Source organism: Apium graveolens, chromosome 4, assembly GCF_009905375.1.
Source record: "Apium graveolens cultivar Ventura chromosome 4, ASM990537v1, whole genome shotgun sequence".
Classification (NCBI taxonomy): Eukaryota; Viridiplantae; Streptophyta; class Magnoliopsida; order Apiales; family Apiaceae; genus Apium; species Apium graveolens.
Genome location: NC_133650.1, coordinates 65,763,076 through 65,775,554, shown reverse-complemented (window position 1 = coordinate 65,775,554; position 12,479 = coordinate 65,763,076). Strand labels below are relative to the sequence as shown.

Genomic DNA, 12,479 nt, shown 5'->3' with positions numbered 1-12,479 from the left:
TACGCCCCTTACACAAAGGATATAGTACCACTCCCAAAAATCTCCCTTTTGACATATCAATCTCCCCCTTAACCTTTACTAGAAGTTCTTCTGGATATTTGACTCCCACTAGGCCAATAGTGGAAGGCCCGTTTGCCTCCCCTTAAATCCATCCTGGGATAGGCTCATCTGTCGCTTCCTAGGTTCATACTATGAAAGTCGGTCAGAGATCTGAAGCTCTGCTATTACTTGTTGTCTTGTTAAATAGGTTTTAACTTTATATTAGTAGAATATTATCCGCTTTATGTTGAGCCCGTCCAAATATATTTTTGATATATCTCTATCACAAACGATGTGAGAAAACTTGTAACAATAATTTCTGAAAATTGAATCGAAAAGTCACCACACAATACCAATAAAAATACTGCCAATAAAACTAGAAGTTAATTAGTCATGCTACCAACAAATTCTTTGTCATGAAAAATTTTACATTTTGGCTCGTCTTGCTAGATTTGGTATTTAAGGATCTGAACAATGTTATTTGTATGTTAGAGGAACTAAAACTGACTCCCATTTTTTTTCTTCATTTTCTTCATTTGACATATATTAGTTTAATTATCTTTTGATTAAAATAAAGCTGGATCTCTCAGTTCAGAAACGAATTAAGCGGACTATTATGTTACTTGTAGTTCTCGTCTTCACTTATTCCTTTTCGAGACAACAAAATCCTAGAAGGCACAATAAACGCGTTTTAGACCCGAACATGCTGATAGATGTAATTATGATTGATATCAAAGTCATAATTAATAGCTCGGTATTCTAATTTATGTAATAGGTGTTGGATATAAATAAATACATAACCACGGATCTTGTTGGATATAAATAAATACATGACCACAGATCATTTTATGCAATATTATCAGGGTTATAATTTAAAACTATAGTGCGGAAGCGTACCTGATTCCATAGATCATAAACATAAATACGGTTGAGAGACTTGATCGTGGAACTTGTGATTCCTCGGATTTTGGGACTTGATCTTCCACAGACTTGATTCGCCTCTAGCCGTATCTCACTCAAACTGATGGGAATGGAGGAGTAAAGGTTGTGAATAGTCTTGGAGACCAAAACCCTATTATGTTCTTTATATAGTAGCTTAATTAGACCCCATTAACCCTAATAAGACTTATTATGGGTATTACATGTGATGCCCTTCAAACCCGGGGTTTAGATTTGGGGGTCACTGACCGATAAACCAAAATATAATAGACACAACGGAATAAAATAATAAATATGACTCCTTAGTACTTGCAACTGGATCGATCACAGGTTATAGTATGAAATAGGCACTAAAGCAAACCAATTTTTATTACAAACCATAAGTCTAATTAGTTTTACAGACTATTCAAATTTTATTAAGACCTCTAGGCTAGTCAAACGTCCCCAATAGTCTACCTGGAAAACACACCAAACTATCTACAAGTACACAACTCCTGATCAAACCTGGAACTCAAGCCTGCTCTGGCCTAGCTGAAAAAATTAGGATATAAAACAAGTATAAGCAAAAGAAATGCTCAGCAAGTAGTATATAGCTTATGATTCAAGACAACAACAACAATATATCCGAAGAACAAAACCAAACAACAATACCTGAGCGGTATCGAAAAACTGATGTAAGTTTTGATAATAAACAACATTTGTATATATATTTTATTTTGGGATTGTAATCCTCGAACGACGGTGTGTTGCCGCCGGTGATCAGCCGCGGAGCAACACCGGTATGCCGAAGCATATCCAACTAAACAAAAGGGTAACCATGGCACATATCGGCCTAGAAAGGTGTTATATCCTGTATAACACATAGCTCACACTGGACCGCCTCCGCGGCCTCTTACGCAACCATCCAATATATAAAAATAATTTTCAATCAAAGGAGTCGAATCAATTGACATCCTTAACCACATAACTCCCCATTTCTCATGGTCCAGAGTTATCTCAACAACCAATGGAGAAATAACTAGAACAATTAGTTATTCGCTAATCTCAATTTAAAGTTTCACTGTATAGAGTAATTTGTAGTGAAATGTAAAAACGTTTAACTATTCTGAACTTAGAATAGTATAGAAACTTGAATAATAGAGTTATAATAATTATCACTTGAACGATAAGTGAAGGTATAAATACTCGCAACTATATTATAAGAAGGTTGAGGAATACTTGGATAATAGGATTTATAATAATATCACTTGAACAATAAGTGAAGGTAGGTATACTTTCCTGGTATGCTTGATAACTTCTTACTATAGTTCTGCCTTACAACTGCTGGCTACTGACTCCGTCTAACACTGGACTGCACTCCTTGCTACTCGATTCTATAAACAATAGGACTATCTTAATTAACAGAACCAAACTTAATCGACGTAACTATATGTCTTGACGTCTACCCAATCGTTTATAACTAATCATGTTATATTAAATTGTAAACAGATAGAATGCATATCACGTAACACGTAATCATGTTATTCATATATCACGTAATCACATATTTTATGTAACACTTAAGTCAGGTCGTCAAACATAGGTTTCGGTACGTTCAGAATTGGAATCGGCTCATTAACAATGTTTATCGATCAAATACCGACTCAGAATAACTCATAAATCAAATGGAATTGCTATACATAAGAAATTAGCTCTCAAAAGTATTTTTATTAAAAGCGTAATATTTTTTTGAGTCTATACGCGTTCGTTTCGTATTAAACGGACGAACGGTTTATTTATTACGAATAAAATAAAAATTAAATTAAAATAAATCAATTAATAATAATATTAATTAATTTTTAAATACCAAAATATAATTTTTAAAATTTTAAAAATAATTTTTAGGAATTATTTGAATTAATTATAAATAATTTACATTTATTTAACTATTTATAAATAAAATTAATTGATTAACTGAATTAATTAATTAATTAAATTCATAAATAATTAACTAAAATAAATTATAAATAATTAAATCAAATTGGATTTTTAAAAATAATAAAGGAAAATAATTTTTGTAATTTAAAATAATTAAGTAAATAATTTTTAGAATTTAAAATAATAAGTAAAGGATTTTTGGAAATAAATTAAATGATTTTTAGAAAAAAAAATAAATTTTGAATTATTTTAAAATCAGATTTCTGGAAATACAATTGAAATTGGGAATTAGGGTTTAGGAGAATTAAAAGCAGGTCAGAATAAAAAGGAAACGGGTCGGGTTTGGGTCATCAAGAACACCCGCCGGAGTTATTGTTAGCCCAAAATAGAAGTTTCCGGAAGCCCTACACTACTCAGTTTTGCTTGCTTTCAGTCCAGTTTTCAAGCCAAAGTCGATTCCAAATCACCATATCAACTTATTCCCAACATCAACAACCATAAACAACGTACAGAACTCTGATTCCGGCAAGAACCGAGCATTATCCGGCGACCTTATCGAAAAATCATGAATTCAAACAATCCTTAACCAAACTCAGTGATTCCAGTACCAAATCAAAGCTAACATCAATTATAATCTATTCAAGCCATCAAAACAATCAAAAACACCGAATCAAACTAAAAATCAATTTTTTTAAAAAAAACTAAAACCTTAAGAACTCGGTTATAACATTCCTTGACTAAAACAACTCAACCCAATACTCAAATCGATTCTAAAGATCATTTTAAAGCTATTCATAAACTCAGAATCAACCAACAATCCTTAAAATCAAAAATCGAAATTCAAGAATAAGAACCAAAAATAGATTTAGCGATATACCTCACCTCAGATTCTGAAATTGATACCAATGGAAAGCTCTAGTTGAGAGGATGATTTTGATTACTAGAGCACTTGATTTGGTTTCCTGGTTAGCCCAAAATCATTGAAGGTTGAGAAAGGATTTCCACCCCCCAAAATATGTTCTTGGATTTTCTGAAAATAAAATAAAAATGAAAATAAAAATAAAATAAATAAAATAATCTGCTATTTATATTATTTGGAAAATAAATACCCAAAATCAATTTAGGGTGTTTTTACCTCCTATTTATAATAATTAGACCCAAAAATAATAATTACGGGGAATAATTTTAATAACGATAAAATACAAAATTTATATCAAAATTTCCCAAAAATTGCGAATAAGTCAAAAATGCAGAAATACTGGATATTTGAAATACGATTGATTTTATAAAAATAAAAACGTAAATTTTGTGGGCTTTGGTGTCCCGGTGGGGTCCCAGTCCGTTTATTTTTGAAAAACAGGAACGATTCATAAATTAACAGAAAACCCCGAAAACACATAAAATACATTCAAACGCACATAAAACGAGATAAAACAAGTACCTCGATAAAGACGCAATTAAATACGAGTCCAAATTGCTGATCGATTCATATAATTGTAGTTTAAACACATATTAACTACTCGAAAATATTTTTGGTCCACACGGGAACACAAATAACATTTATAACACGTAATATCATGGCAATGAACATTTTAAACTTATTTAAACACTTAATATTTATTTATTTAACATATAATATTCACATAATTTTCCCGGATATTACATTACACATTACATAGCCCATACCCAATAAGATGTCTTTGGACTCTTTATTTTAGACCACTTAATTAGTCCAAATATAGAATAAACAATTAAATATAATTGTTTTAATTTGTAAGCCCATAATATATAGATTATAAAAATAATCTAACAATCTCCCACTTGGCCACAAATTATTCCAAATAATAATTACATTCAATAACCATATGTGTGCACAAAAATTGTTTATCCTTTAGAACATCTTCATAAAACAATCTGGTCCATCTCATATATAAACATAGAATCAAAGTGACCTTCGTCACATTAACGTAACTTGATCTTCAATGATCACTACACAAATATATTCAATGACATAGATCAAGTATAGATGTGTAACTGGAAATTACATGCAATGTGATCTCAATCATGCCTGTTTCCAATTGATCCTTAAATACCTTAGTGAGATCAAACTTAATTCTTTCAATATTTATGTCAAACCACAACTGAAAGATAACTCATTTAGAGCAACAGAGAGAATAAATAAAATAATTAAAATAACTTCATTCTGCAGAGAACTGAAAATACATAATGTATCATAGTAGTGTCAATAAAACCAAGTATCAAGAAACAAAAAAACAAACTCCCACTAAAGCTAAACATCCTCCAACGAGACAACACCCATATGAGCAATATGCCCATGAAAGACCTTAGGTGTCAAAGCTTTAGTTAGTGGGTCTGCTAGCATAAATTTTGTTCCTATGTGTTCAATGGATACTATTTGATTTTGCACTCTCTATAACAACTAGATACTTAATATTTATATGTTTTGAAGCTTCAGAGCTTTCATTATTGTTCGAAAACTCAGTTGCAGAACGATTATCACAGTATACTTTCAATGGCCTTTCAATTCCATCTACAACCCGCAATCCTGTGACAAAATTCCGCAACCCTATAGCATGATTGGTTTCCTTATAACAAGCTATAAATTCTACTTCCATGGTAGATTGAGCTATGAGTGACTGATTAGCACTTTTCCAAGATATAGCTCCCCCAGCTAACATGAAAACATAACCAGAAGTAGATTTTATATCGATACAACCACCAAGATCAGAGTCGGAATACCCAATGACCTCCAAATTTTCCGATCTCCGATAAACAAGCATATAATCTTTTGTTCCTTGCAAGTACCTCATAACCCTTTTGACTGCAATCCAATTATCCATTCTGGGTTTACTCAAGTATCTGCTTAACATACCCACAATGAACGTCAAATCTGGCCGGGTACAAACTTGAGCATACATAAGACTCCCAATAGCCGAAGAATGTGGAATGTTCTGCATCTATTTTCTTTTGAGATCATTCTTAGGGCACTGTTTCAGACTAAATTTTTCACTGTTAGCAACATGAGTACTTATATGTGCACAATCTTTCGTGCCAAACCTGACAAGTACCTTTTTGATATAGCTCTTTTGTGATAACTCAAGGATACCTCGAGAGCGATCTCGATGTATCTGAATTCCTAATATAAAAAAGGCGTCACCAAGATCTTTCATCTCAAAATGATTTGATAGAAATCTCTTAGTTTCATGCAATAAGCCTATATCATTACATGCCAATAATATGTCATCGACATAAAGCACCAAAAATATAAATTTACTCCCACTGAACTTATGATATATGCAATTTTCAACAACATTTGAATCAAAACCGTATGAGACAATAGTCTGATGAAATTTGCGATTCCATAGACGGGAATCTTGCTTTACACCATGGATGGATTTTTTAAGTTTATAAACCATAGACTTTGAATCGCCTATTTCAAAGTTTTCTGGTTTTATCATGTATATGGTTTTATCAATGTCACCATTGAAAATAGATGTTTTAACATCCATCTGGTGTAGCTCTAAATCAAAAAGAGCCACAAGTACCATTATTATTCTAAAAGAATCATTCGATGATACTGGAGAGAAAATTTCTTTATAGTCAATGCCTTCCCTTTGAGAATAACCCTTTGCCACCAGACGTGCTTTATAACTCTCGATGTTGCCTTTAGAATCCCTTTTGGTTTTAAATATCCAATTACAACCAATTGGTTTCACACCTTCAGGCAACTCGACAAGATCCCAAACATCATTGACCTTCATGGATTTCATCTCATCATTCATGGCATCAATCCACTTTTCCCAATTTGCACTTCATTTGACTTGTTGGAAATTGACAGGGTCATTTTCCATTACCCCTATGTCAAACTCATGCTCTTGAATAAATACAATATAATCGTCTGGAATTGCACTCCTTCTTTCTCTAGTGGATCGCCTAAGTGGCACTTATTTTTGAGGTTGTTGAGTTTTCTCTTTTTGAGCATCATTTCGATTCTCAGTAGGAGGTGGGATAGGTATATCCACATTGTTTTCTTGAACTACTCAAAGACAACATCCCTAACTTTATCTCTCCCCTCAAACACAACATCCTTAAGAAATTTAGCATTTCCCGTTTCAAAAAAGGACTTTGACAAAGGATCAAAAAACTTAAAACCCTTTGTTCTTTCAGGATACCCAACAAAGTAGCAACTTACAGTTCTTGAGTCCAGATTATTTTCATGTGTCCTATAAGGCCTTGCCTCAGTTGGACAACCCCAAATATGCAAATGCTTAATACTAAGTTTCTTCTCAGTCCGTAGTTCATAAGGGGTTTTGTCTACTGCTTTTCTAGGTACTCTATTTAATATGTAGGCTGCAATCTTAAGTGCATATCCCCAGAGCGATTCTGGTAAAGAAGAATGAATAATCATACTTCTTACAATGTCCTTAAGCATTCTGTTTCGTCTCTCATCAACACCATTCATGCGTGGTTGCCCATGCATTGTGTATTGTGGGACGATTTTGCATTCCTCTAGGAATTTTGCAAAAGGCCCAGGACGTTGTTCACCGGATCCGTTGTACCGATAATAATATTCACCACCACGACCAGATTTGACAGCTTTAATTGTCTTACCAAGCTGTTTTTCAACGTCAGCTTTGAAGACCTTAAAAATGTCCAGAAATTGTGACTTTTCATGAATTAAGTATAAGCACCCATATCGAGAATAGTCGTCTATGAAAGTGATAAAATACTGTTGGCCATTCCAAGAAGCCGTAGGGAATGGGCCATATATATCAGTATGTATCAGCTGTAAGACACCATTACTCCTGTTGGCACTAAACTTCCTTTTGTTTGTCTGTTTTCCCTTAATACACTCAACACATACAATAAGATCTGAATAATCAAGGGATTCAAGAATTCCATATGACACAAGCCTCTGTAACCTCGCTTTGGAGATATGACCTAAACGCTTATGCCACAATGTAGCGGAATTCTCATTAGATAATTTTCTTTTCGTACCTCTTGATGTTATTTGCAAGGTTTTATTAGATGAAGCAATTCTATTCAACATATGTAAATTATCAATCAAGGAACCAGTCGCAACAATAGAAGAATTAAGAAAAAGACTGAATTTATTATCTCCAAAAGAGTAACCATATTTTTCCAAAACAGAAATAGAAACCAAATTCCGCCTAAAAGACGGTACTAAATAAGTCTCTCTTAATTAAACAAAATGACCAGTTTCAAAAGATAATCTAAAAGTGCCAATGGCTTCAACCGCAACTGCATTGCCATCACCCACGTAGATAAATCTTTCAGCATCACTTGGTTTTAGGCTCCAAATGCAACCCTGCATAAAAACACTTGTGTGAGTAGTAGCACCAGAATCTACCCACCAAGTATTACTAGGTACAGAAGTTAAATTAAATTCTAAACAGAAAAAGGTGAAAAGTCTACCTTTCTTTATGCACCATGCGACATACTTGGGATATTCCTTTTTCATGTGCCCAGATTTTTTACAGAAGAAGCATGTAACAGCTTGATCCCGAGTCTTTTATTTCTTAGTCTGTGACTTTCCCACTGCAGTTTCTTTATCTTTAGCCCTCTTTCGGTAGTTAACCTTTGAGGTAGTTGCAACGTGAGCACTTTCAGCCTTTTCACGCTTCAATCTATCTTCCTCTTGCACACAGTGTGAAATGAGCTCATTAAGAATCCATTTATCCTTCTGAGTATTATAACTCACTATAAACTGTCTGTATTGTGCAGGAAGAGAGATAAGTACCAAATACACAAGCAAATCATCAGATAGATCAAGCTTCAGTGCCTTAAGTTTTGAAGCGATGTTAGACATCTCCATAATGTACTCTCGAATATTTCCTTTAGTTGTATACCTCATCAGGACAAGATCGGCTAAAAGCTTACTTGTTTAAGCCTTTTCATTTTTCGCAAAATGCTTTTCAATCTCATCAAGGAAATCTTTCACGGATACCTCATCGGAGTCATTAGACATACCGCCCCTGAATGCCTCAGAAATGTTGCGCTTTATCATCATTAGACTTAAGCGATTAGAACACTCTCACTTTTCAAAGTTCAATTTGTCTATAGCAGAACTTTCATCTATAAGAGAAGCAGGTTATTCTTTCCTTATAGCATAGTCTAAATCCATGCAGCCGAGAACTAGCAGAACGTTCTCTTTCCAGCTCTTAAAGTTTGTGCCGTTAAGCACAGGAATGGAGTTCATGTTGGCAGTTATATTAGCAGCAGATGCATTAACTAGCAAGTAGGAACAAGAAAAATATAAGCTCGCATAAAATTGAAATCCATGTCATACAAAAAATTTAAATTTAAAACGAGGCACATAGGACATAAATTTCAAATAAGATAACAGTATGGGCCCATTGTGACAAGATACCTAACACAACATTAATATTTAGTCTTTGGATAGAATCATTAATTAATTAAATAATCAGTAAAATAGAATTTTTGCCGCTCAATACATCCTAGGCGTTGTTGATCCACGCCTAGGAGACAGTTTCCTAACAACGTCTAGGAACAATGCACCATGGGCGTTGTTGGAAGCTGATGTTTCCTAGGCGTTGTTGATCCACGCCTAGGAGCCACACTTCTAACAACATCTAGGAACAATGCACCATGGGCGTTGTTGAAGGCTGATGCTTCCTGGGAGTTGTTGATCCACGCCTAGGAGCCACACTTCTAACAACGGCTAGGAACAATGCACCCTGGGCATTGTTGAAGGCCAATGCTTCCTGGGCGTTGTTGATCCATGCCTAGGAGCCACACTTCTAACAACGTCTAGGAACAATGCACCCTGGGCGTTGTTGAAGGCTGATGCTTCCTGGGCGTTGTTGATCCACGCCTAGGAGCCACACTTCTAACAACGTCTAGGAACAATGCACCATGGGTGTTGTTGAAGGCTGATGCTTCCTGGGCGTTGTTGATCCATGCCTAGGAGCCACACTTCTAACAACGGCTAGGAACAATGCACCCTGGGCGTTGTTGAAGGCCAATCCGTTCATAAATCCTAGGCGTTGTGCACCCACGCCTAGGAGACATCCTTCCAACATCGTCTAGGAAATTTGCGTCTTGGGCGTTATTGGAGGTTAATTCGTCTATAATTCCTAGGCATTGTATACGCACGCCTAGGAGACATGTTTGGTAGCACGCCTAGGAATCATGCACTCTAGGCGTGGTTGGGGCTTTCGAGCCTTGATTTATTCAATGAACTTTGGTTTTTGATTTAGAACATTCTAGATCTTTTCAACATTCAAATTTTATGGGCTTCCCGCCTTTATTAGGCCCATTTCTTTAGGCCCAGATACGTTTGAGCTTCCTCAAGCTCTTCTATATAAGGGGTGGAGTGTGAGTTCATTTCTCACACTTCACTTCCACAAAATTTCTTCACCTCTATCTTTTTCTACTCTGCAAATATTCTCTCAAAAATCGCCACCTCAAAGCGATTTCCGACTTTCTACACCACCGTTTTCTGGGCTTATTTTGAAGATTCCGTTTAAAATCTTCATCTTTTTCGCTTACCTTCAAGAGCTTCCTGGGTTTCAGTCTTCATCCATGGCGGATTCCGATTCATCTCACTCCCAGGTTCCCCAAGCTGTTGCCCGTCCATCTAGGGCCAGCCGAGGTAAAAAATCTATTGTCCATTCCTCAGCTATTTCTCTTAGGGATCTTTTAACTGAATTCGGGCAAGCCTTCCCTAACATGTTACACTTAGATGCATATAATTACCCTTCTAGATTTGGTCCAGAACAAGTAGGTACCATAGCTCGCCTTTTTGGCATTTCTCACCCTTATAAGGCCGAGGCTCCAGGCCCAAATGATAGGGCCTGTTACCCAAAGCCTGGGGCCATTCGGGTCTATAAGGAAACCTTCTATGCTGGTTTTTCGCCTTCCTCCTCATCCTTTCGTTTTTCGCCTTTTGGCTGAGGCCCGAGTCTGTCCGTCCCAACTCACACCCAATTCTTGGCGTTTTATTCACTGTTATATGGCCCAATCTCATAAACACAGTTTTGAGCCCAATGTTTGTGTCTTTCGCTATTTATTTAAATTTGTAAATGCTTCTGAGGACCAAGGATGGGTCAAAATAGTTCATAGATCCTTGGCCCGCTCCTGCTTTATTTCTGGCACCAACCCTGACTCGTATCCAACTTGGAAGAGCGAGTGGTTTTATGTGTTTCTGGATTCCGAGGAGGGTTGGGACCATTTTTTCAGGCCCAACTTCTCAAAAGTATAGACGGGTCTTTAAGAGACCTAAAATTGGGGATAGATGAGGATTCGGCCATCAAGGCCATCACAGCTGATAACTTTCATCATTGCGCTCTCATCCTTTCAGAGGGTAATTTGCAAGATTTAGGTCTAAGTGACCTTGGTCCCGAGGGTATTTCTTTTCCCTTTTTGTTCCATTTTCTTAATTCCTTATTTGTCCTTCTTCTTACGTGACTGTATCTTTCTGCAGCTAGGGCAGCTTTGGACACGATCTTCAAGAAGCAGGAGGCCCGTGCTGCCAAGGGCTCTACTGTTGAGACCCACCGCGACAAGCGGGTTAGGATTGGTGACGGCCCTTCAGTCACGATTCAGGAGGCCGTCCCTACCTTTTTATCCCAGAGGCCTCTTAGCCTTGATGAGGATACCTCTCCTTTCACCGTCACTTGGGGCCTTCAGAGGAGGGACACAGTGGTAGGGAGTTCCGAGGCTGCCGCTGTTTGGTCCGAGAATGTGATTACGCCTCGTGACAGGACTGAGATAGTAGAGTCTTCTGATGACCTACAGATTGAGCGTCTGGGTGCTCAGGCCGTGGCTTCTGTAAGCCTCTTCCTTGTCCCCTTTTGACTGTTTTTTAATTCTTTCATACTTACTTACTGTATTATATTCATGCAGATGAATACCTATCTCCAGGATACCCTTCACAATTTGAAGGATGTGAGGACTAGCCTAACCATTGCTGAGAGAGATAGGGACAGGTATCTCAAGGCTTCCGAGGCCAACTTCACTCGTTTCCGTGAGGTAGACAAGGAGCTGGCGGATGAAAAGGAGAAAGTTCGTAAGCTGGAGCTGGATGCTCAGAGGGCCCGGGCTGAGGTGATAGCTGAGTATAAGGCATCTCAGGACTTTCAGGATGTCCTAAATGCTGAGTACGATGCTAACTTCCCGGAGACCTTTTCTAGCTGTTGGGAGCAGATAGTGGAGGAGATTGGGAAGAAGATTCTGGAGGTGACTCTCACCGCCTATCCAGTCCCTGTTATTCCTGGGAAAGAGCCTCTTCTTGATGATATTCCTCTTTTACCTACTCTCACTACTTCTGCTGAGGCCGCAGTTGTTTCTCCTCGAGATGCTGATCCTATGCCCGTTCCTTCTTCTACTGTTACCGATGAAGGAAACATTGATGATGACTTTTTCAAGGATCTTTGAGTAGTTTGTTTTTCTTATTTGGCCCATCGTGGCTTTTTATGTATTGACTTAGTCATATTCGGAACTTATTACCCTTCGGGGTTTATTATGTTATTTTAAGTTATTTCTTTGCTTTTCTACTATCCTTTTCAAGTACTTGTACT

General features: G+C 36.6%; 1 protein-coding gene across 1 annotated transcript; it reads right to left on the bottom strand.

Annotated features, from left to right (window-relative positions):
* Positions 1–5,297: 5,297 nt before the first annotated feature.
* On the bottom strand, positions 5,298–5,873 carry LOC141718594 (secreted RxLR effector protein 161-like). The gene has a single exon (XM_074520972.1). It carries the CDS (start codon positions 5,871–5,873, stop codon positions 5,298–5,300), a length of 576 nt encoding a protein of 191 aa, XP_074377073.1.
* Positions 5,874–12,479: the final 6,606 nt, after the last annotated feature.

Coding starts and splice junctions, on each gene's coding strand:
- LOC141718594 (XM_074520972.1), bottom strand. CDS start 5,873: ATGCAGAACATTCCACATTCTTCGGCTATTGGGAGTCTTATGTATGCT.